Here is a 25,859-nt window from a genome sequence, read left to right as displayed (position 1 = left end):
GTGACGGCACCTTTTCCACCAACGGAACACAAAGTTCCGAATGAACAAAGCGCTCCGAGAGTGCCCTCGATGTCCCACCATGCAACAGCGAGCTAGCAGCGAAGCTAACCACCACATTTGACCCTGTGTGTCATGATTTAGACATCCGGGCTGTGTGTATGGAAGATGGCGACACTTATCCTCCCTGGTGAATGGATCAAAAACTGGGAAAAATCAGGAAAACACGAGTTGTGAGTAGATATGCACCTTCGTACAGTGTCAGAGGTCACAGTGGTTTGTCAGTTGATGGCTGATGTAAGCTAACTAGTGGGAAAACGTAGCTAGCGTTGCAATTTAAGGCCAATCTTTTTAAATTGGTTCGCTGGAGCTAACGCTAAGCGTTAACGTTAGCGCTCGACACATAATTTCAAGTGGCCTACTGACATTCATTCCTCTATTTGGACAAATAAACATAATTTTTAGTTGGCATACGACGGTTATTAAAAACGGGTTTAAATCTTTTAATGGGATGCAACCCTTACTTAACGCTAAATGTGACTAGTTAATGTCTGCATGCTGTTAGCTCACTTTCCCACCGAGCTAGCGGTAACCCAGTCCTCAGTTTGTAAACACGGGGGCGAGTTAAGCTAATGTAGCTGCATCTTTAAAGACCCATCTTTATTCAAGTGAATTTAATGCCACAATGCAGTTGGTTCGTTAGTTTGCCAACGTTAACTTCCAACAGACACCAGGCGAGCAGTCGGTGTTTAGTGACGTTAATATTAACGTTACCTATAATCAAGCGGAGGGAAACCACTGTTCTTCACATAGCGTTATAGCAAGTTAGCTGACTCTAGTTGTAACGTTAGCTTGATTTCCACTGCCTTGTTGGACGTTTTATTCTCCAGCAATGGCAGCATGGACACACAATTGAGATTTCATGAGTTTGTTCTTCAAACGTTCTCTCCTGAAAAATAACTATTGGGCCAGGAGAGCGTAGTCAGTGTAACGTAGAGCTCGTGCTATAACGGAGCTAACGTCAGACGTTTGTAAAACGCGAACCCTTCAGGTGGCTAACGGCCGTTACGTGAGTTGAGTCGCAGCTAACGTTACGCTTAGAGACGCACGTTAGCGCCCGGTGCTAACCGACGACTTGACAGCGAGCGTCAGCGTCCGATACACCAACGCGAACCCAACATTGGGCAACCGCAGCAAACGAGAGCTGCGCCTAACATAGTCATCCATTATAAGGAAAAACGTGTCGTGAAGATTTAGACTCGTCTTCTCAAGCGCAGCCGTCACTAACAGGCGGAGGCACAATGGGCTCGTCCACAGCAAATTACTAGGCCTTGCATATCTACGTAAGGCCTGTCGTGAGATCCACCAACTCAAACTACTCTATTGTAGTTGTGTGCATAAAACCTTTTTGGCGGAAATTTGTTAGGATCATTACAAGAAATTAGCAACATGTAAAACGTTAAAAGAGTCTCCTTCTACATGTGTCTGCTCGAGCCCCTCTTGGACACTGATTGTAAACCTCGCAGAGCCTCAGTCAATCCAGGCGCCACTCAAAGTCCTAAATACATGTTCTGTTGAAGAAATACTTATTTACCATAACACATAATAGCTTGATACTTGATCATAGTGTGTCTCCAGTTGGGGATTCGTAGTTGAACTCCGACGTCAACAAGCCTTACAGTTCCCATGTCACTTACGGATGCCATTCTGTACAGTAATATAGTGATGGTACTGTTACTTGGAGGGCAGCAGGTGAAAGGGAAATTTAATAATAATCAAACTGTGACATTGTTTTTTCATAACGAGTTTCAGTATAAATAATGACTTTTCGCCACAAGTCGTCTAACATTACTGTGACATTTAGATCTGCAACGTGTCTGATATATCCATCAGAAACAACCAGATTAACCAGAATCAGGGAGGTCAGGGTGATAAATGGATTCAGTGCTGCACCTTTCTGCTTGAAGAAGTAAACGGGGCCTCTATCAACGCCAGTATGTATCTGTGTCAGTTCAGTGCATGTACACAGTGCATCTAGAATTGTTTGTTTTAAAAGAAGGCATTAAGATGGCACAAAGTATCTTTTCATTCTTCCTTTTGTAAGCGTCAGTTCTTTGAGCCCAGTTGAGCTGACAATTAGATAGCCTTGATTTTTACAAGAATATTGGTGTTATGACCAATTTTTTAAATAAGCAATGTTAGAATGACTGTATCCATGTTAAAGAGAAGCCATTTAAAGGGTTTGGATTATCATGTTTGAGTACTCTAATTTACTAGAATGTTGTCTCTTTTTTTCATAGTGTACGACTCTGCAAAGAACTCACAGAGAAAACAGATCATGGAAGTGAGATTAGAGGTAAATTGAGTTACTGTTGTTAGTTTTTTGTTTGTACTTGTAACAATGTATTTAAACGTCCCTGTTGTACATGCACACGCACACACACACATCTATTATGGAAATTGCAGTAGTTAAAACCAATCACTCACAAGAGAAAAGAAAACATTTTAAATGTAGGTGCTAAAGTTAAACCACAATGTGGTAAATATATTGGGCAAATTGAAAGAAACCCTTCGTTGTCAGTTTACAGCTGAAATGTTTGTGATGGCAGTGACACAATTATGTTTGTATGGATGTATTGATATGACTATATCAGCAAGCCTTTAATTGGCAAATAATATATTTATATACCCGTAATTTTTAGACAGCTTTCAGTCAAACCAGAATTTCCATATATCCCAGTTACACCAGTATGTTTGCATCAGTGTAATTAGTTGCTGATTGTCTCAATGTTTTATTGTTTCACAACAATTAACTGATGTGAGAATGCAAACCTAAAACTTTTTGAATAAGGGATCAAGTTGTTTTACATAGCATCTATGATAGTTATCCATTCATCTGAGTGGTCTGGTCCGAGCCCTCAAAATGGATATTGGATTCGTACTGCCTGCCTGATTAAAAAGCAGTGCTTCAATTGCTTTCAGGATTTTTGGCCAGGCTTGCTTATAGATATGGAAAAAAATGGAAATCTACTTGAAGCTAAGACACACTAGCCACAAGTGTGTGTCCTCCCCCCCCCCGCCCATTTATAATTGAGTCTTTTCTTGTCAACTCAGTTAAAGTTGAACTATGTCTTGTCTGTTTACTCCTCCAGATATACAGGCGGCCTTATATGAGCTCTGCTGGCAAGTTGTACAGGGGAACCTGAAGTTGGATTTTGTCATCAGCGTCCTCGGGGACATGATGGTAAAAGTTCTTCTTGTTTTAGGGTTAAAACAATAAATTTCTACATTATGTTATGTTTTAGTATTTTTGTTAACTTTTCTTTTTCTTTCAGGAACTCCGAGATGACATGCCATCAATTTTAGCAGATGTGTTCAGTACACTAGGTAAATTTGGATTTTTATGTTTAGTTATTGTTTCTGAAGTGCTGCATGGCAAGTCAGTCAAATATAGTAATAGTTTTTAGTCTTAAAACTTGAGTTATTTGTACAGTCATCATATTTTTTTTTTTTACAGATTTAGAGACTGCTGCACTGGAAGAAAAAATCAAACGTGACCATTACACACAACTGGTGGGAGCATGTTTGGTGAGAATACTATTTTTGTAGGAGTATCAAATCATTTTATATAACAGGCTTTCTTGCACTTACAATATAATACAAAGACTGCTTGAAGATAGATATTTCTATCATCAAAATACAAGAGCATGTATGAACCAGCATTTCACTTAATTGTATACAAAAAAAAATTCACTGTCCTTAATGTGCAATAGTGTAATTGGTGTATAAGAATTTTATAACTTTGGATGAGGTTTACATCCCCACTGTTCTCCTAGATGAATTACTGATTTTCATACCCTGGTTTGTAATGCATTACATTAAAAAGTAAATGAACTACTTACTTTTGTTTTTTTTCAGTTTTTTGTTCCGGAAGCCATCCTGAAAGAGAGGCTGGATCCAGAAACCCTTGAATCTCTTGGACTTATAAAACAAGCCCATCAGTTCAATCAGAAGATTGTAAAAATCAAGACTAAGCTATTGTAAGTAAAGTGCACACTTTAGTAGAAATGTAGATATACTGTGTACATAAATAGAAAATATGAATTTTATTCTTGTATTTCTTCTCAGTTACAAGCAACAGAAGTTTAACTTGCTAAGGGAGGAGAATGAGGGCTACGCCAAACTAATCACCGAGCTTGGCCAAGACCTCTCGGGCAACATCACGAGCCATGTTGTCCTGGAGAGCATCAAGTCCCTCATAGGTACCTTACAAGTCTTTTTCTGGTTAACTGCATTGGATGTGGTGCTACTATGCGTTTAACTACGGTCTTGCGAATCATAAATTACAGTCTTGTTGAATGTCTTCGCCATGTTTTTTTGTAAATTGACAATAATCAATTCGATGAGTCTAAAAATGTTGATCCCCTCCAACTCTTGATAGGTTCCTTGTTAGATTCAGCAGTGACTCTCTGCTATTTACACAGGGCTTTCCGAGCTAGAGTTGGCAGAATAGCTTTTTCCCATGAACTGAAGACACTTAAAAAAAAAAGAGTTTTTATAGTCATCTTTATAAATGCTAATATAAATGTTGTTTACTGACTGATGTGTGTTTTTCCGATGGCCTGCTAAGTCCTATCAATTTCTTTTGCCTGCAGGATGTTTCAACTTGGACCCTAATCGGGTTTTGGACATAATCTTGGAAGTGTATGAGAGTCGATCTGACCAAGATGAGTTCTTCCTGTCGCTCATCAAGTGCTACATGTGTGAGCCACTCACTCTTTGCCACATCCTTGGATTTAAGTTCAAATTCTACCAGGTGAGAATTACAAACATGGATTCATGGCATAAGATGCTTATTTATATTTGTATGTTTTAAAATGCTTCAGTCATTTTCTAGTGTTTGTATGGGCTCTTTGCCACATATGTAAAAAATGCTCTGTCATAACAACCTCAAATTATTAGAGGCCATTGGTCCCTCCACTTTGAGCCTTTGTCCGATTTGGCATTGTCTCTGATCTGGTGTGGCTCAATCACAAGATGGTGTCTAGTTTGAGCTAATTCTGTATTTGATTGTGTCTTCATTCAGGAGCCCAATGAGGAAACCCCCAAGTCACTTTACCACATTGCTGCTGCTCTGCTTCACTATAACCTGATTGAGCTGGAAGATCTCTACGTACATGTAAGTAAAAGGATCAGCGAGTCCAACTACTTGTCTAATCTATTAACTTCATTATAATATCAGACTGTTTGTGTAAAAAAAAAGTGTGTTGTTATTTCACCTACATCAAATATGAAGCCAAAGTAGAACAATTTGTTCCTAGACTAAAAACTCAGCCCTCTCTGTTGCTTCTGTAATTCCAGCTTATGCCAGTAGATGCCGTCATCGTAGAGGAACACAAACGAGACATCACAGAGGCCAAGCAGATTGCCCGCAAGCTGGTCATGGTTGTCTTGCCCTCAGAGAAAAGTGAAGACAAAGACAAGGAGAAAGAAAAAGAGGAGGAAAAGAATGATAAGGTATCACAGCATTTGTAAATAAAAAGTGCCTGTTTTGGAAAACTGTCTGGATGAATGTTGAGTGAGAGGTTTGAGTGTGACATGACCAAAAAGAGTTTCAGCAGCTTTTTAAAGCCCGTTTGACTTCCAGTGAACTCAAGTTAACCTGTAGAGGAACAAAAACAATTACCTTTATTGCATTAATGTTTTTGACTGAACAATTTAAGTTTACGAAGGTTAAACATATGGGTATTACAGTACAGTAATCAACTTTAAAATATGACCTCTGAATTGTTGAATTTGTTGCATATTATTTCATGTTGTCACCCTTCAAAACATGACAAAGACATACAGATAGGAATGGTTTTAGAAATCCATCACTTTGGATGGGGACAGCAGCTGTGCTAGCTGCCATGATGACTGACCTTTGGCATATTTGATAATACACTTTTTCTCTGCCCACAGCAACCTGATAACCAGAAGCTTGGTCTGTTGGAAGCGCTGCTTAGAATTGGAGACTGGCACCATGCCCAGAGTATTATGGACCAGATGCCGTCCTTCTATGCTTCTTCTCACAAAGCCATTGCGCTGGCACTCTGCCAGCTTGTGCATCTGACTGTGGACCCTCTTTACAGAAGGTGCAGACTTTCTTTCATGTTTCACTTACTGCCCACTATGTGTAGTCGGACCCGAAAGCATGCAAATGTAACTTATGACACAGCTAAAACCGACTATGCCCATTTTTTATTAATGCAAGCTCAATACAAATATTAAATACATAACTGAGCTATAGAAAAGAAATGCAGGCTTTGACACAAGTCTTGCTCACAGGGCTGGCCTCCCGAAAGGGGCAAAAGGATGCGTCTTGCGTCCACTGAGGAACAAGCGTGCCCCTCGCCCTGCAGAGAGCTTCGAGGACCTACGCAGGGACACATTTAGCATGATCTGCTACCTCGGCCCTCATCTCTCCCACGACCCAATTCTTTTTGCCAAGATTGTACGTCTGGGCAAGGCCTTCATGAAAGAGGTACAGAACTGTCACCAGTAATTTACCACAGCTGCATTTCAGCCTACATCTTTTTTTAACTCATATTTGGTGTCCTTTGCTTCTCAGTACCAAAGTGATGGCAGATCTGATGTCAAAGACAAAATGGTAGGTATAAAACTGATAACTGTCATTTTGACAAATGAGATGGCATTAGATTAATATTTAAATAAGTAAGAACAATTTTTCTTTGTTTATCTCTGTAGAATATGGACCGTATTAATGTTGTTTGTTCATTGCAGGAAACACTTTTGAGTTGTTTCCTGAGCATTGCAGACCAGGTGCTACTCCCTTCTATCTCTCTGATGGACTGTAATGCTTGCATGTCTGAGGAACTGTGGGGCCTCTTCAAACTCTTTCCCTACCAGCACAGGTGAGATGCCCACAAACACGACACGTGGCTCTGTTAAATTAATCTGTTGGATAGAAAACCCTTGGGCAGTGCTCCAGCATGCTGTTTACTAGCTGGCAAGCACAATCGCACTGAACTCATCAAATCATGCATGCATGCGTTTCTTCTAGCCCTGAACAATACCAACATTTTATTTGTAGGGTATTTGTCTGAATACTTTGGCAGACCTCTGATATGCAATGACACTCCACTCTAGTTTTCAGTTTGTCACGGCTAATAATAAAAAATCTAAAATATACAAAATATAGCAGCCCTTGTAGATGATTTCACTGCCTGTGTCCACACAGTCAAAGGAATGCTTTGATGCGACGCTCAACTGGACATGTAGTGCAGTTATTCTATGATCTGCTGTATCGGTGTATTGGACAGTGGTGGTCAGTGGGTTGCTCTTTGCTCTAAATCTGTTGATGCCACTTGAGGCCTTTTCAAAATATTCCCATGACAGTGCTTGCTTAAAATATGACATGGAAATTAATTTGATTCTCAATAGTAAATAATCTCTATAGTCACACATATAGCTGCAGTTTAACATGATGCTGGACAGGAGTTGGCTACTTTACTATTCATAGACTGTTTTGAATTGCAAGCTCTGCACAACTTGTTTGGTTTATGTTGTTCGTTTCCTTGAACGTTTCTGTGACGAAGGGGTTTTTGCAACGGCTATGTGTCCATTCATCCTGCCCATGTTACTTAATGCTGCATCGCTAAACCTACTGTTTAATTGTGCTTCCTCCATCTATGTCCCCTCAGGTACCGATTATATGGACAGTGGAAGAATGAGACATATACAAGCCATCCACTGTTGGTCAAAGTCAAAGCTCAAACTGTAGAAAGGGCCAAATACATTATGAAGTAAGTCAATTTAAAGCATCTTGTCTGTCAGATATTTCTGCTGAAGAGTGTTTTACTTAAGAACAAGTAAACCTTAGATTAATGGAGAACCATTTCCATTCATTTAAGCTGAGTCTGCAGTTTTCTTATTTGCCAAGTCTTTTGCGTTGGAAATGTTCTGCTCTGTATTCTCCCTGCATTACACATAACTTTACCTTCATCTTTGGTAAGTAACCTCAGAGGGTGGAACACTTAAGATACTAAAGCTTTCGGACAGGACATTCAGCTGTGAACATACCACATTATCAGCAGAAGCATTCACGACCATCGGGATATGAAGGACATCTTTTTGTCGTCCTTTCGCTGCACAGAAGCTTCCTCTTAATTGCTGATTCTCCCCGCTCTGTCATCTTGAGCAATTAAGAAACAAAGTCCAATACTGCTTGACCGCTAATATCTTGTATTTCTGTTATTTATGTTTTCCAATGTTCAAGACCGTTAAAGTCAAATAGCATAACCTTAAGACCAACAGTAGTGTGCATATGACGTTTCAAATTTGATAAAAACACGGACATATGTGAAGGTTTTGTTTTGCCTTCTCAAGCTAAGCTGTATTCAATGGACAGTGTAACACAGACGGTACAATAACTACAACTACGGGCTGACAGGAGCTGTCCATCGGCTGCTGAGGGCCAGAGACGAAGCCTTCAGAGCCGGGGATAGAATTGGCCTGAGTACAGCTAGAGCCAGCCTGTCCCGTGGCATCAGAAAAGCAAAACAGGACTACACAAAAAAGATAACCAGCCACTTCAAGGACAGCAGAGACACGCGCAGCCTGTGGCAGGGCATCCAGACCATAACGGATTACAAGCCTGCATCACAGACCTGCGACGACAACATCTCTCTGCTCAACGACCTAAACAGCTTCTTTGGACGGTTTGAAGCAACAAATAACACAAACCCACAGAAACACCCCCCCCCCCCCACGACCAGGCTCTGTGCCTGTCTGCCGAAAGTGTGAAGAGGGCACTCTCCACTATCAACCCCCGCAAAGCAACAGGCCCAGACAACATTCCAGGCCGTGTACTGAGGGACTGCGCAGAGGAGCTTAAGGATATCTTCACGGATATCTTCAACACTTCTGAGTCAAGCTGCTGTTCCATCACACTTCAAGACCTCCATCATCATACCTGTGCCAAAGAAACCGGCTCCATCCTGCTTCAATGACTCGCCCTGTGGCACTGACCCCCATCATTATGAAGTGCTTTGAACGGCTAGTCATGTCTCACATCAAGTCCATCCTCCCCCCCACCCTGGACCCCTTTCAGTTCGCATACCGGGCCAAATGTTCCACAGAGGACGCAATCTGCTCTGCTCTCCACCCAGCCCTCACCCACCTGGAGAAAGCAGACTCACATGTGGGAATGCTTTAGTTAAGCTTTTAACACCATAATCCCACAACAACTCATTTGTAAACTGGACCAGCTGGGGCTCAACACCTCCCTTTGCAAATGGATTCTGGACTTCCTCAGTGGGAGGCCACAAGCCGTACGAGTCGGCAACAACACCTCGAGCAGCATCGCACTCAGCACAGGGGCCCCACAAGGCTGTGTGCTCAGTCCCCTGCTCTTCACCCTGCTGACTCACGACTGCACAACAACCTACAGCACCAATCACATGGTGAAGTTTGCGGACGACACAACTCTGGTGGGTCTCATCACCAAGAACGATGAGACCCACTGCAGGAAGGAGGTCAACCTTTTGACCACGTGGTGCAGAGACGACAACCTCTTGCTGAATGTCATCAAAACAAAGGAGATTGTGGTTGACTTCAGGAAAAGCCACACTGTACACCCACCACTGACCATCGATGGTGCTGCTGTGGAGCGAGTGAGCAGCACCAAATTCCTGGGGGTGCACATCAGTGAGGACCTCTCCTGGGCAACCAACTCTGCATCACTGACGAAGAAAGCCCAGCAGCGCCTCTACTTCCTCCGCAAGCTCAAGAGAGCGAAAGCTCCCATACCCATCCTGAACACATTCTACCGGGGCACCATTGAAAGCATCCTGTCCAGCTGCATCACTGTGTGGGGCAGTAGCTGCACTGAACACAGCAAGAAAGCACTGCAACGCATAGTGAACACAGCTGGTAAGATCATTGGTGCCCCACTCCCTTCCTTGCAAGACATTTACACCACCCGCCTCACCCGGAAAGCTACCTCGATTGTGAATGACACCAGCCACCCTGCACACAGTCTGTTCAGCCTCCTACCCTCTGGAAGAAGGTATAGGAGCCTCCGTTGCCGCACCACCAGACTCAGTAATGGCTTCATACACCAAGCTGTCAGCAAGCTAAATTCTCTCCCAGCCATATTCTCCAGTCTGACAGGAAGCTGAAAATCCCCCCGCCCCCCTAAAAAATCACTCAAAACTCTGCACTTTAATCACTTGTATTCACTTGTTTAAAATTGTATTACGTATTTATAGTATTTATATATATATATATAGTATTTATAACAACTGTACGTGAATCTTTATCTTTATGTTTACTTAGTATTAGGAAATGTCTTGTCTTATCTGTTGTGCCTGTGCACTTTTATATGTTTCACCGTGGGAGAGTGGGAAACGTCCTATCGATTCCTTTGTATGTCTTAACATGTGAAAAAATTGACAATAAAGCTACTACTACAAGTTGGACCTAGTGTATAATTACTTGACCAGCACTAAAGTGTTAAAGTAGTCCATCAATGTTCTGCTACAAATCAATGCGTATTCTTAAGCTGACAACCATAAGAGCATTTTTCAATTTCTGTGAAGCTTACAGAAGTGAGTCTTTGTTTACAGCACTCTTTGCATCATTTTGTGTTTTTAATTAGCTGTTTCCTGTTGTTTTTTCCCCTTCTTCCCTAGACGGTTGACCAAAGAGAATGTGAAACAATCTGGAAGGCAGATAGGCAAACTGAGCCACAGCAATCCCACTATCCTCTTTGATTATGTAAGTATATTTCTCTGATATATAAAAAAAAATCTACTTGTAAGTCTCATTTTTAACAATGTCAACAAACTACAAAGATAAGTTAATTCCAGATTTGGCTAGAAACAATATCTCATTAAATATGTAAAGATAAAATAATTCTTCAGCAGGAGCCCCTTGCTCTTTGCCTGTATCAATTGTATTTTTCTGGCCCTTCCATGCCGTCCCATTATAGTGTCCACTCTGGAAATTGCTTACATCTAGTGATCTGCTTTCATGCCAGGCATTCATGAATCGAAGCGACTGCGACATGACAACTCAAAAATGTACACTGGGTTCTTGCTGCACTGACGGAGAACAATCACTCGGTACACAATACAGATGTCATGGAATTTTGCAATCATTTTGCCATACAAATGTGTAATTGTGTTCAGTCCCCTGACGTGTGGATTATTAATGCACAGGGTCAAGATTTGTTAATACTTTTACCCACCCGACCGGTTCATCCCCTTTTGACAGTTGCTCAGTGGTGCATATAGCCCCAATAAATCTACTGCTGGCCATTCGGTTTACTGGTTCTTCCTCATCTATGACCCCTTAGAGCAGGGGTCGGGGTCGGGGTCGGGAACCTATGACTCTTCCGGTGACGGCATATGGCTCCCAGACAATGTTGAGTTTAAAAATTAAAAAAATCTCCGCCCGCACCCCTGTAATTTTTTTTCTATCGCGCCAGATTACAGCAGAAGTAATTTAAGGTCCGTTTTCTTAAAGACGTCTTTGTTGTTTTATTCAACTAAACAGCCGTCTGTAATTGATCGTATCTAACCAGCAGCATGTCACTTCTGTCTCTACGTGTCGCGTTAACACTTCTCGGCTCTCCGTGTCGCGCGCTGCAGAGCTCCGATGCCGGCGTATGTGCGCGCATCGGGGCGGAGCAATGATGCAGCACCAGAAGTCACATTAAAATTATACGTTAAAAATACTATATGACTCTCAATGAAATATATTTAGAGATATTTGGCTTTTATGGCTCTCCCAGTCAAAAAGGTTCCTGACCCCTGCCTTAGAACAAGCACATTAATGTTACCTGTAACCTTCCATCTGCTCTGTTTCAGTTCATTCGGCAAACTCAGGATTTTTCTATTAGGAAATTGTACAGCTTTTAAGTCAGACAAATTTAAATAAGGGGTATTTTAATGTTGGTACCGGTATAATGATTTACCTCACACACAAAATGCCCTGATTCACGGACGTGTATTTACCAATTAAAGTATAATAGGGAAGTCTTTTTGGGTCGTTGGGCCACCAGAACCCGGACCATAATCTGCCAACTATATGCATTATAGTAGCACAATTGTTCGTGCTGAAGAGGGGAAAACGAGGTGGACTTGATATACAATGTGTCTGTACTCTGAACCCTGCTTTCTGCAGTGGGTTGAGCTGCACATCACTAAAGAGGATATTGAAGTGTGGATGCACATGTACCATAAAGATGACAGACATAATATTTTCTATAAAGTACTAGTATCAGATCACGTATAATGTATATCCTGTTAAGTCCGTGATAACTTATCCCCTCCTCTTTCCTGTTGTATATCAGATGCTTTCTCAGATCCAATGGTACGACAACCTTATCGTTCCGGTGGTGGACTCCTTGAAATACCTCACATCCCTCAACTATGATGTATTGGCCTGTATCCTTCACTATAACAACATTTGTGTGCAAGTGCATTTTTGGAAGCAGTGAGTCGTGAGTGGAGAGGGCTTCTTTTCGGTTTCTATGTTATTCCACTTAACTCTGTCTTCAGATTGCATCATTGAGGCTCTGGCCAATCCCGAGAAGGAGAAGATGAAGCATGACGACACCAGCATCTCCTCGTGGCTTCAGAGTATGTGGCTTCATAGTTGCGTAGCAGTCATTCATTTGCATGCAATAGGGGAGTAACCGTTTGATGTTTTAATGAGAATCTGACATACACCTGTTCGTCTTGTCAACCAAGGCCTGGCAAGTCTGTGTGGAGCCGTGTTCAGAAAATACCCAATTGAGTTGGCTGGCCTTCTCCAATATGTCACCAATCAACTAAAAGCAGGGAAGAGGTAAGTCGCTCCAAATGACAAATAGCAGGATCAGCTGAGTACAAGCCCCACTGGGGCCTTATTATACCGACAGCAACGCGGTGGCTCTTGTCTTTATACTTTAATACAATGAAGCCCTTGACAAGCAGTCACATTATTCACATTGCCTTAAATATCGCAGATAATTGTAGGACATACAACCATGTGTACAATAGAATATTTAAAATAATTGAAGGATATGAAGAGTCACATTCTGCATTATATTTTAAATCTGCTTGTCTGGGAAGAATGCAAGGTGTTTTTTCTGACACCCCATGCCTGCCTGTTGCGTCACTCCTTATGCCTTGTTTATTGTGTCAGGAAATGCGCATTGCTTTATTTGTCCCTTCTATCCTGGCAGTTTTGACCTGTTGATCCTAAAAGAGGTGGTGCAGAAAATGGCTGGCATTGAGATCACAGATGAGATGACCTCAGAGCAGTTAGAGGCCATGACCGGAGGGGAGCAACTCAAAGCTGAGGTAAATGGACCCAAATACTGTTACCATTTGCTGATGCAATCTCTGTATGACTATCTTGACAAGCGCTGCGCCTGAGCTTTGGTCATTGTGGATGTCCTTTTGTCAACAGGGTGGCTACTTCGGCCAGATCAGGAACACTAAGAAGTCGTCACAGCGTCTGAAGGATGTGCTGCTGGAGCACGAGTTGGCCTTGCCTCTGTGTTTACTCATGGCCCAGCAAAGAAATGGTGTTGTTTTCTTAGAGGGTGGAGAGAAACACCTCAAACTTGTTGGCCACCTGTATGACCAGGTGTGTACGCTTTCTCAATATGTTATCATTTAATCTATCTTTTTTTTATGTCTCTGTATTGACGCGGCAGCACTCAGTGTGCTTGTTTATTACGATTGATTCATTCTGTTGGGAGGGTTGACAATAAATCAGCTGTTGGCTTCTGCATGCTCCAAACTATTGTTATATCGGCCTTTTAAAAATCCTAAAAATATCAATCTCTTTTTATTTTATCATTTCTATTCCTGCAGTGTCATGACACCTTGGTGCAGTTTGGTGGTTTTCTGGCCTCCAACCTGAGCACCGAGGACTACATCAAGCGCGTTCCCTCCATTGACATCCTTTGTAACAAGTTTCACACGCCACATGACGCTGCCTTCTTTCTGTCTCGGCCAATGTACGCCCATCAGATTTTGGTGAGTGGACCACAGTGTGCATCATGTCACACTTCTGTTACTGAGAGATCTAGCTGTTAAAATAATGGCATTGATCAGGTATATTTTTCTTCCAGGCGTTTCATTCAAATTTTGACTAGAGTTTTAAAATTGAGTTCATGTCGTTGAACTTTGTTAATCTTTTTACTTTTGACACGTTAAATGTCAACTGACTTATTTTCAACTGCCTTAAAGCTGATCCCTTTTATGCTGCATAAAATGTTTGAATATTTTTTATAATGAATCAAAGCTCCATTAAAAACGTTCGGCAGATTACAATTTGGTTGATCGATAGCTCTAGAACAGTATTCCTATTTGTTTGTGTATTTGTGACAGACTAGGTCACTATTTAGATTCTCTTTAACTGCATTTTCTATACCACCACCATACTTGTTGTGCTATTTGCATTTATGTATGTTATCATATTAATAATTGTGGGGGATTTGGAGAAAATGTAGCCTTTACTTTATGCTTTCTCCACACAGTCTAAGTACGATGAGTTGAAGAAAGCAGAGAAAGGCAACCGGCAGCAGCAGAAGGTTCACAAGTACGTGGCAGCCTGTGAACTAGTGATGACGCCAGTGCACGAGGCAGTGGTGTCACTCCATCCAGCCAGGGTCTGGGACGACCTCCGCCCCCAGTTCTACGCTACCTTCTGGTCCCTTACCATGTACGACCTGGCTGTTCCACAAACTGCCTACGATCGCGAGGTCAACAAGCTCAAGGTCCAGATCAAGGCCATCGAGGAAAATCCAGAGATAGTGAGTAGTCGGTCCACAGCTGTTGGAAACAACCTAGAATTACACACAATTCCGGATTTTTACATTGGATAATAAGTTGATGCAATTTTACATGTAGCAGAAGATTGCCTACACATTTAGATAACATAAAGCAGCTAATGCAAAAGAGTGCAAGAATTGTATTGTCTCTCCCGTTGACTGACCTGTCGTGTCCCTTCGATCGGTAGAATGGGGTATATGGAATAAGGACTGACATTCATATTTACAGCCACGGATAAGAAATCGCATCTCTGTCGATCATTTTCCGCTCTGTACAACAAATATTGCTGCAACTACACACAGACAGACATATTTTTGTGTTTACTCTGTCTATTACTCTGCAACATAACCTCACCAATTGTAAGATGGCATGGCTAGTAATATTGTTGGTTTTGGTATTTCTCTATAGATACATACAGCTTAAACAAGTTGATTATTGTCAGATTTGACTTTCAATTTTCAGTCAAAGACACCCAAAATATAGTGTGATCATTATTTCCTTCCAATGTAGCCCTTGAATAAAAAAAAGAAGGAAAAGGAGCGCTGCACTGCCCTGCAAGAAAAACTGCAGGAGGAGGAGAAGAAACAGATGGAGCACGTCCAAAGGGTTCTGCACCGCCTCAAACTGGAGAAAGACAACTGGTTGATGGCCAGTAAGTATCCTCATTTCATGCCAGTAACACTATTGCTTCATCTTACTTGCATTCAGTCTTCCACAATGATGTGACTGGTCTGTTGAGAGAAGAAAACAATGCATCTAAAGATTGATCTTTTAAGTGCATTTACAGACCAAACCAGACGGTTACATTACTGCTCAAAGGTTGAGGGTCACAAGCTTGCTGTGTTGCAGTCAGATATCTCAGAGGACTTGTTTCTATTTTATAATGCTTTTTGATGGCCTTTACAAATATAGTTTTAATAATGTTATTTAGTTTGACACGATTGTTTCTCTATTGTGGTTCAATAATGATCTACGGTCTCTGCTTCTCTGGACGTAAAAACTTATTAAGATTAAAAATTATTTGGGTGGAACATGGTTACATTATTCTCCCCTGGAAGATAACACTGTGGGGCCATTGACTTAACATTTAATCATTTCCTTTTTCTTTTGGGTCCAAAAGTATAACAAATGTAAATACTACATTTAGTGTCTGAACTAGATGTGCATCTTTTTGTCATCACAAAAATATAACGAATGACCCCCGTTTGTATCAGTAATGTATAGAAGACTGTATTAACAATAACATCTGGTGGGACACTTTCTCCTTGCTTGCCAAATGCATGAACATTGAGTTTCAGTCCAGACATAATAGGAATGGTAATGTCGTAAAAAGGATAAATCAAAATAAAGCTGATAGTCATTTCACGCTCCACTGCATCAATATTTGAAGTAAATCTAATATCTAAATGTTAGTTTCTCTGCCTCTGTTACTAATACCACTCTAAATACTTATTGACAGGATCTACAAAGAACGAGACCATCACAAAGTTTCTGCAGCTCTGTCTGTTCCCTCGCTGCATCTTCTCGTCCATCGACGCCGTGTACTGTGCACGCTTTGTCGAGCTGGTCCACCAGCAGAAGACGCCCAACTTCTGCACCCTCCTGTGCTACGACAGGGTAAGACACTTCTATACATCCACGCTCAGACTCGTACACACTTACTGTATGAGGAGGAAAACTGATTCAACTAAGCTTTAACTCAATTGTTTTGTTCTTATGCCACTCATTTTGAAAACACTTTGTGCTTTAACACACTACATTGTGTCACTGCAGGTGTTTTCCGCCATCATCTACACTGTAGCCAGCTGTACCGAAAACGAGTCTCACCGCTACGGACGCTTCCTCTGCTGCATGCTGGAGACCGTCACCCGTTGGCACAGCGATCGTGCAATCTATGAGAAGGTGTCAATTTCTACCTGTTCTCGTCACCTGTCACTTTGATTTTCTTGTAGCATTTTCTGGTGTAGGATGACCTGGGAATTAATATCTTGTCTTATCGTGTGGTCACAGGAGTGCGTCAATTACCCCGGCTTCCTGACCATCTTCAGAGCCACGGGCTTCGATGGCGGAAACAAAGCAGATCAGCTGGATTATGAGAACTTTAGGCATGTGGTGCACAAATGGCACTACATGCTGACTAAAGTGAGCTGCCCTTTGGAAATGATGTTAAAATAATGTCACTCAGACATCTGTAGACGGTGTGTGTTTATCACGTCTTCTGTCTCTCCTCCATCCAGGCTTCAGTTCACTGCTTGGAGACAGGAGATTATACCCACATCCGGAATATTCTCATCGTGCTCACGAAGATCCTGCCCTGCTACCCCAAAGTCCTGAATCTGGGCCAAGCGCTAGAGTGTCGTGTCCTCAAGATCTGCCTCGAGGAGAAGGACAAGAGGCCAGACCTCTATGCCTTAGCAATGGGGTAACACAGCATTGTGTGCTGTTCAGCTCTCTGAGGAGCATATACTTAACATGTATGATGTGTGTGGTTAAAAGAAGGAAACCTGGGGAAATGGGGCCCTGACAAGAGTTGTTTGCCTGATCTAATTTGTTGAAGTTGTGGATGTTTTGTTATAGATTTCTGGTCAGACTCGGTGGCAAATGGTGAATATATGAGCTTTGTTAGAATTGATGGTGAGACGGTCCGCTGAAGTTAACAATTTGCAAGATTGCCAATGTGTTAATATTCTGAGTTCTAGAATGGACACGGGCAGCATTTTGTTTTCTACAGTCTATTTCCGATTCCTAATGAAGTATTGAGTTTTTAACGAGACAATATACTGCAACTACAGTTGCTCTTGTTTCTCATCTGCTTGATGGCACATTTATGAAAACATTCAGGGACAAATCCTGTTCTTAGTGAAAGTCTGACCTCAAGTAGATCGTATCACCATTACCCATTCGTGGCCATGCTTGTCTTTATTTATTTATTCATAATATAGTATTTGTAATTGCAGGGATATTTTTTACCATGGTTAAAAAAAACCTGAGTGCTTCTGTCTCTGTTTGAAAGTTGAATGTTTCCAATGTGTGACACTGGTTCTTTGGAAGTTTTGTCTCTGCCTTGTGCCAACCCTTATGCATCTTGCAGTTATTCAGGTCGTTTGAAGGGCCAGAAGGTGCACATGGTCCCAGAGAATGAGTTTCACCACAAGGAGCAGGCAGCGCGCAGTGCCATGCCTGCCAATCAACAGAACGGCCCCGGCAGCACAGGCAAGCTTTCCACCAGCACAATCAAGACCGAGGAGGGGATGTCCGAAGATGGCGGTGAGTCACTAGAAAGACTGTTTGAATGCAGTACATTGTCATTTTATTTGGTTCACAAGTAAGGAGCCAGATAGAATATTGTTTTGCGTATTTCATTACATGTGATAAATATAAAAACGCGTAGTTTTTTTAATTATTGTTATCTGCAATCGTATTATAGCCCTGAACATATACATTATACGTGCCATAAACCTAAACATTGGGGCTACACATCCTGATATGCATGTCAGGAATATTAATTAATCCTGTGCTAATACAGTTATTGGTTTGTTTTTCTGCAGATCGGGGCAAGGATAAATCTCAGGGGACCACAAAGCCAGTGAACAAAGCCAACAGTGCAGCGGCCAAAGTGACCACGAGCAACGGGAACGGTGCTCTCAACAGGTAAGCTGCTATGATGCTAGGTTCTCTCAAATAAACTTACTGGAGGAGTAGTTGAACCCAATATAACTGTTCACGCTAGGTTGTGATGTTTTTCTATATATAATACTGATTTATGATCAAGCAGGGGGAAATCATTTTGAAATACAATTTAGAAAATGACCAAATTCATCCCTTTGCAGCACCAAAGCCGTGAAAGAGCGGGACGAAAAGGAGAAGAGCGGGAAGGAAAAAAAAGAGAAAAAGGAAAAGACACCAGGCAGCACTCCTGAGGCAAAGGCAGAGAACCGCCGGGAGAAGCAGAGAGACGAGAGAGCAGGAAAGGAGGAACGGGTGGCTCGCGAGGGTAAGGACAAGACCCCCAAGGCAGACAGGGAGAAAGTAAAGGCCGAGGAAAAGAGCAGCAAAGACGACAAGGCCAAAGCCGGCAACGGGGAGCCCATGGAGCCATCCAGGGAGCGCGATGCCATCAAGGAGTCCAAGAGCAAGGAGAAAGGAGACAGGAGTGCAGTGGCTGGGTCCCTAAAGTCACCAGTTCCCAGATTGGAGTCAGCCGAATCTGAGAGGGGTAAGGAGCCCTTTGGGCTTTGTTGGTTTTTCTTGTTTTAGGGTATTTGATTACATCGATGTAATTAGGGTTATAAAGAGAGGCCTGATGCTCAACACATTTTATATTTCAATAGAATTGTGCTTGGCATTTCCTCGTCCCTTCCTACATGTCTGCTAGTCATAAATTGATGGAAACTTTTGTGACGACTGAATGTGCATCCCAATGAAACACAAATGTCCCTCTTCTTGTCTTTACAGATCACAAAAGACGAAAGCTCGACAGTCACTCTTCTCCGTCCCACTCCTCGTCTGTTAAGGTTAGTATGGCTTGAGGAAGGCTGTGCCAGTTTCTTCTCTATCTCCTGGAGCGTTCCCTGCCGTTGCAAAATCCAGCAGCTCCGAAGACCACCGAGGAGAGTTGTCGTACATGCAGGGATGGCATCTGGAATCCCAGCCCATCCATGGGAGTTGGAAATCATTCTATGGACATCAGCATTAATATTTTGCAGAATTGGGAGAAACCCCTTCAAAGACTTAGTCAAGAGAATATTGTGTATATTAAGTATTTTCATATTGAAATATTTATCTATTTTCATATTAATGAAAGCAGTCAGTGTGCCTTGGGAAGAAAGAGATTTTTTAAGCATTTCTATATTCCTCGTGGATTTTTTTTGATTTTTGAGAATAAAATCCAACCTGAAGTAAAACGGCTTGCCAAAATCAAGAGCTTTCCCCTTCTCCAATGGCACTTTTTATTTATTTTTTTACACCAAGAGCAGTTTTTGTTCTACTTGAAATGGTGTCCAAGATTTTTTTTTTGCCTCCTTTTTCGAGCTGAGAAGACATCCCGGTTAAAGTGATGTCAAGTATTTTACGTCCCTCATCAACGTCTCCGGATCCGGCAGAGAGTCCGACGGAGTTCATCAAACCACTCTGCCGTTGGAGCGCCCATCTGCTGCAGGAGCGCCTGGCTGCGGCAGCTGAGTCATCCCTGCTCTCTCCGTTTGTCAAAACGGGCTGCATGCCGACTTCACGTCTCACGAGGCTACCCAGTCCGTCCTGCCGGCCCCTGCAACGGTGTCCCCACATCTACCAGCCACCGGCTTCGACAGTCGCTGTACCTGCTGGCAAACCGAGATCAACGGAGAAAATGAATGTCGCAGTTTTCAATCAGCCAAAAATGCAGATGGAATTGAGCCTGCACCAACAGAGAGAGAGTGAGGGAAAGCGTGGGCGAATCCTGACTCGTCTGGAGCGTTGCCCAAACCACTGGAAGCTTGTGATAGGTCTTAATGTTACCCTCCCACCAGAGAAATAGGCTTCCTGTGTCTAATCCATTCCTGAACTGTAAGTGACAGCAACAGCTACCTATATAGGAATGCAGTCACACACATAAGAATTAAGTAATTTGTTTTATACACACAGGCACACGCATACACATTATTTACAAACACTTGCACTTTAGATTTAATGATAACAAGTTGCTCTGTAGGACTCTTATATTATGGTGCCTGATATTGCAGACATGTCTGTAGTAATACGACTAGCAGTTATTCCATACATGCTCAGGTTATATATTTTAAATATTGACATTCCAGATGTTGATCTTATAAACTCTCCTTTATGTAATAACCTTGTCAAAGCCTTAAAGGTCAGAGATCGAGGGCGAAGTATGCTGTTGGTCCGGCCAGCCTCAACTCCCCCCCCTCCCTCCCCCTTCTTCCAACTCTGCTGCTGTCTGACAACCTCCTTCCAACCCCACCCCCTCCCAGCTCATCTGTCATCTCCATTCATCCCTACAGGACAATAGCAACGAACCCAAGGAGTCCACATCCAAGGTTTGAACTGCGACTCGTACCTTCTCTCACATTGTCTGTTTTATTTGTTCATGTACGGCTGCTGACAAATAATCCATTTTAGATGTCTGTTTTCTCCATCTTCTCACACGTTGTAATACGGACAGTCGTAGTGGATCGATTCATGTGCCACCATTACCAATTTGCTGGAGCTGAAAGCCAAAGCAATGAGTTAAAGGAGGCAACAGGTCTCGGTACAACTGGAAGGACTGCAGTGGGGTGATGATCGCTGTAGCTTCCTAACTTCAAGCAACCTCTTCCATATTACACATAGTTTTGTTTTATAAAAGAAATCAATTAAATGACTGAGTAGCTCAACTTTAATGTCAATGTTTTGGCATCCTTTACAGATAATTTAGACTGAAATTTAAATATACAGAAGGGTTTTTATAAACGCCAAACGGTTGTCGGTGTCTCTGGTTTAGGTTGTTTTAACAACATTGAATCCCATTGGATGTAAGTTGCTGTTTTATTCACAAGATAAATAAGTCTCAACTAACTGACCTAAATTAAGTACAAATAGGGGAAAAAGCAGTAATTCTAGCCGTCTATGTGGATACGTTTGTGTCATCGCTGCACATCTGTACCCGACACTTCTTTCTGATCAGCGTTAGAGTTGTGAGACAATAAAACACGAGGTCGTAGAGGGCGGGAAGTTTTGAAAACATGTTTCACTGAATGCTCTATTTTCATTCCTTGATCCTTTTGTGGACCGAGGACTGAATTAATGACTCAACATGACAAACTCATGAACAATAAGTTGATGTGTCCTTTATGGTAACACTTTACTTTGAGTCCTCCAAATAACATTACGTATGTTATTGTTATACGTTTTATTATGTTATTATTTATCTGTTTATACGTCAGCCTCCACTTATGTAGGAGATCTATTTATTAATAAACACTAAACAAATCTCTTCCTTACTACATTAGAGTGTGTTAAGCCATTTATTTTATATTTTATAGTCCCTATAATGGCGAAGTAGGGGGACTTGGACTAACGTGTTGCCCACTGTTTTCACAAAGTAGATTATGGACAGCTGCATAAGTGGTTCATCGTCTACTTCAGTGTTGAATCCTGCTTTCACTGGAAGTCGACACTAATCCTTAAAGTTGATGCTTTAATAGAACTGGATACAGCTTTATTTAGGCTGAGTCTGTTATTTTGTCAAAGCTTTGTCAGCTTGATCCATACTGGTGTCGGCTCTTTCCAAGTATTTAAAATCTGTCATGGATTACATTTCTATTCATAATTCTATATAACTCAATATTTGGAGTAAGAAAACACAATTTCAGTCGTTTGTTTTCACCGTTCTTTTGTAATGTTGGTTATTTATTTGTAAAAACTCTTCTTAAATTGCAATAATATTTCATTTGTTTTGTTCGGTTCATACATAATTGCTTTTACAGCACCACGCCAACTACAATTCAGTTACCCGGTCCAAGAGCAGAGAGAGGGAGATGGAGAAGAAAGATTCAGACAACACACAAGGCCGATCCAAAGAGAAGAAGGAAGAAAAGGAACGGAAAGAGAGGAAAAGAGTCAGTATTTAATGAGACCACTACACTTTGTGAACTTTTTCATTTTAAACTCCTTCACACATCTCTTGTTCTAAAGTTAGCCCGTGTTCATATTAGTTGGACTTCAATAATAAAATAAGTTCAATATTTTCTGATGCGCTCCAACAGCTGTCCGTTAGCAAATGAGATCCTAATGGTCAGGATGGGTTGTTGCCTCCATTAAGATGCTGGTCGTTGTGTTGTTTCTCTTTTAGGACCACCTTGTCAATGAGCTGGAGACGTTGAGTCAAGAGACCAAACGTAGGAAGGATGAGAATGGAATGAGTACGTTTGTTCTTGACACATCTGAAAAAGCCGTTCACCCAGCAAGTCCAGCGTGCACAAGAACCAACTCAAGTTTTCTCTTCTCAGATTCCTCCAAAAACAGCAAGAGTGCAAGTCCTTCCTGCGACTCCCCGCTCTCAGCTGAGAAAGAGAAGATCAAGCGACCCAAATCCTCCAGTAAAGAGAAGGCGGAGTCGGTGAAACCTGAGCGGACTTCCTCTGGAGGCAAAAAGGTCAACTGGGCTTGCCACGCTCCGTCCTCAACATGATCTTTAACTCGGGAACTTGTCGTCTTATTGTCCCTTGAAACTTTAGTTTAAATGTATCTTTTCATTGTTTTGAGTAATATTTTTATATCTAAATGAATGCTAAATATTGCTCCAGCTATATTTACATTACTACGGGTCTGTTTTCAATTCCTACTTCTTTGTGTTGCGGTGCAACAGGAGTCCAGACATGACAAAGAGAAATCTGAAAAGAAGGAGAAGAGGGACAGCAGCGGAGGAAAAGAAGAGAAAAAGCAATATCCTTAAACGTAGAGTGGCGCGTAAATCGTAATTCTGGGTGAGTTTTACTGCTTAGTGTGACTATTTTATGATATCTTGTATTTATTTATCGTTTTACTTCATAGCTTCAACAGAGCATTTGTGCTTACCTGCTTTGCTTGAGCCCACATGTGGTCATCAATGATGCACCATGTTTATTAACATGTGATAGGCACTAAATTAGTTTTGCATCCGTTTCCATTATGAGATGATCATCTCCACGTTCATCTCGTGTGCTTCACTGAATGCACGCCGTAACGGCACAAGATGCCATTCACATGTTGCGGTTTAGTAGTCTGGTTGGACACAAGAACTAGTGTCTGACCCAGAGGGGAGACTTTACAGGATCCATCCATCTCCACTATGAGGAGCTACAAAAGTATTAAAGCATATCCGTGCACGGCCAGTTGGACTGCATACACAAGTACACGTGATCAGTAGTTACTCACTCAGCTCTGCACCGAGAGTTGGAGAGAATTCATGAATTCATATTGAGAGCAGATTAAACCAACCGGTAATTAAAAACTTAATACCAGCTTTTTTTTGGTAAATGTTAAGAATCATAAAGCTGGCAATGCAGAGTAAAAGTAATCTCACTTCCACTCTCAAACAGAGTGACGCAATGCGTCCTAGTTCAGGCAAAGAAGCAGCTGAATATTAAATTGAGAAGCCAACGAGACTTGTCAACACAATGAGTTCACTAATCCTCCGGCGATCTCTATTCAACTTCTCTGATTGGACGGCACACAACTGGCAACGATTCAAACTAATCGGATCATTTGCTCTTTTAACTCGGATCTTATGATTTCAATTGGACGTTTCAAAGAACCATTGTCGCAAATACAGTTGCTCTCTCACTTTACGGCAGGCAGCTTCTTGTACGCCTCACAAGTATTTATTTAGTTTTTCCTCATTTCCTGAAATGAAAAGAAAAGCCTGATCCTGTAGCGCTGTTGCATCACAGACTGAAAAGGCCGCAGCCGGGATGCCACGAGGCGTCTCACTCTCTTCTATGACAAAAACTAATTCCACTTGTCAGCGTTCAGTCTTTGATTAATTTACTACTTCCCTTAACAATGATACTCATAAATCCTCTGACAAGCACAGATAATGTGCACTAATCTTTGAAGGTAAGACACATTCTCCTTCTTTGTAAACATCGGTCAATGCAACATCGACGTGGTATTTCATGCATGTTCTCTCCTCCTCTGATCCACAGCAGAACTGGAGAAGCTGTATTTTTTATCTGCGAGACATCTGCAACTCCATCTCTGTGCTTTGTTGTTACGTCGTACTCTCATTTCTGCCTGTGTAGATTAGCTGTAAACGCCTCTTACAAGTGTTGTTAGCTGTAGTAATCTCAACCTTTGCTTTCACGATACAGTAAACCAGCTGAAATGTTCTTGTTTCTTTTTGATTATTCGGGATGGGCACACTGTGTGTCACTATCCGAAAGAGGAAACCGGTTACTGTGTGAAGTGAACTCTTGTTAACACCCGGTCATGGATTCAATAATCTCATGCTTGAAAAAAAGTGTGTTTTTTTTGTATGTTGTCAGGCTTTTCTTTTTGCTTGTTTTATTGGCGTTAACATGCTTTCCATGCTCACTTACCTCATATCCTTTTGAGATACTTAGATACTTTTATTTATTTATCTCCACCTTTTTAATCCGAGTAAGACAGTAGGTGAAAGTGAGTTAAGTGATACAAAGGACCAGTTTGTATATTGTGTACAATAATAAAGAAGGTAACATGAGATTCACGTCATGTTTTTTTCTTTTCTTTTTGATGTCCCGCACAGTCCTTTTGTGATTTTGTGTTAATCAGGTTTTTACATAATTTATAAAAATGCCAGTTCAACTCTGATTCAAATGTAGAATTGTAAAGAATAATCTTGACAAAAAAAATCTGACACTCTGTACTCTAAATACATCTGTTTCGAAATGACTTTTGGAGATTTTATCTGCTGTACTCAATGAGTGTACGCCTTTTTTTTTTTTTTTAAACAAAAGAATAAGAAAAAACAATAAATGATAGTTTTCCTAGTGTGTCACTTTGATATCGTCTTCTTCTTTTCTTTAGTAATTACTTTTGTATTTGTGAAGACAATACAGGTGGAAACCATTTGTTGGGGTTACATTTTATAATTGTTTCCAGACAAACAAACAAAAAGTGTTATTTTTAAAACCCTAATTCATTTGTGGATTATTACAAGGATCAGGTTTATGTAGTATGAAAATTGTGAAATGAGACCAACTTAAAAATCAAATATACAAAGTTTTGACATGCAAACATTATATACACCATTCTTTAATCTTATTTATGCCACTGCTGTGGTACTTGAGTCCAGGTGGTACTTGTCTGGATCATTGACCAAGTAAGGGATGTCCAGAAAAGTGAGGAAAAAATATGTATATGTATATATGTGTGTGTGTATATATATGTATATCTATATATATATCTATGTGTGTGTCACCGGTGTTTAGATGACACACCAGGACCCGCGGACAAACTTTTTTTGACACTTATATGATTGTGATTTTTAAAATGCTATATTGTGACTCAGAATGTTATCAACCAACTAGA

The 25,859-nt window shown here is 41.4% G+C and overlaps 1 protein-coding gene across 9 annotated transcripts; it reads left to right on the top strand.

The window, feature by feature from the left end:
• Positions 1 to 93: 93 nt before the first annotated feature.
• thoc2 (THO complex 2) lies at positions 94 to 25,332 on the top strand. Of its 9 annotated transcripts, none has more exons than XM_056411612.1 (39): positions 98 to 230; positions 2,298 to 2,353; positions 3,150 to 3,241; positions 3,333 to 3,384; positions 3,515 to 3,585; positions 3,916 to 4,037; positions 4,126 to 4,259; positions 4,653 to 4,813; positions 5,084 to 5,176; positions 5,359 to 5,514; positions 5,959 to 6,131; positions 6,325 to 6,520; positions 6,608 to 6,646; positions 6,781 to 6,911; positions 7,701 to 7,802; positions 10,692 to 10,776; positions 12,356 to 12,449; positions 12,564 to 12,644; positions 12,756 to 12,852; positions 13,232 to 13,349; positions 13,459 to 13,638; positions 13,869 to 14,033; positions 14,537 to 14,812; positions 15,342 to 15,483; positions 16,291 to 16,448; positions 16,605 to 16,733; positions 16,842 to 16,973; positions 17,069 to 17,253; positions 17,923 to 18,098; positions 18,380 to 18,482; positions 18,662 to 19,047; positions 19,287 to 19,345; positions 20,801 to 20,866; positions 22,295 to 22,426; positions 22,660 to 22,729; positions 22,817 to 22,962; positions 23,176 to 23,252; positions 24,358 to 24,404; positions 24,497 to 25,332. In XM_056411612.1, exons 1-38 carry the CDS (start codon positions 166 to 168, stop codon positions 24,383 to 24,385), a joined length of 4,728 nt encoding a protein of 1,575 aa, XP_056267587.1. In that variant the 5' UTR covers positions 98 to 165; the 3' UTR covers positions 24,386 to 24,404; positions 24,497 to 25,332. The 9 variants fall into 9 exon arrangements, 6 of the variants coding, with proteins under 6 accessions (XP_056267587.1, XP_056267586.1, XP_056267589.1 ...); XM_056411611.1 differs by having other exon boundaries at positions 99 to 230; positions 24,494 to 25,332; XM_056411615.1 differs by having other exon boundaries at positions 100 to 230; positions 20,831 to 20,866; positions 24,494 to 25,332.
• Positions 25,333 to 25,859: the final 527 nt, after the last annotated feature.

Source organism: Pseudoliparis swirei, chromosome 3 (assembly GCF_029220125.1).
Source record: "Pseudoliparis swirei isolate HS2019 ecotype Mariana Trench chromosome 3, NWPU_hadal_v1, whole genome shotgun sequence".
Taxonomy (NCBI): domain Eukaryota; kingdom Metazoa; phylum Chordata; class Actinopteri; order Perciformes; family Liparidae; genus Pseudoliparis; species Pseudoliparis swirei.
Note: the sequence above shows the minus strand (reverse complement) of the source record. Positions and strands in the feature narration are given on the sequence as shown.

Bases quoted from the DNA above. Each gene is read 5' to 3' on its own strand.
- thoc2 (XM_056411612.1), top strand. From the start codon at position 166: ATGGCGACACTTATCCTCCCTGGTGAATGGATCAAAAACTGGGAAAAA. The intron at 10,777-12,355 runs GTAAGTATATTT...GTTGTATATCAG, and splicing joins CCACTATCCTCTTTGATTAT to ATGCTTTCTCAGATCCAATG. The intron at 23,253-24,357 runs ATATCCTTAAAC...TAACAATGATAC, and splicing joins GGAAAAGAAGAGAAAAAGCA to TCATAAATCCTCTGACAAGC.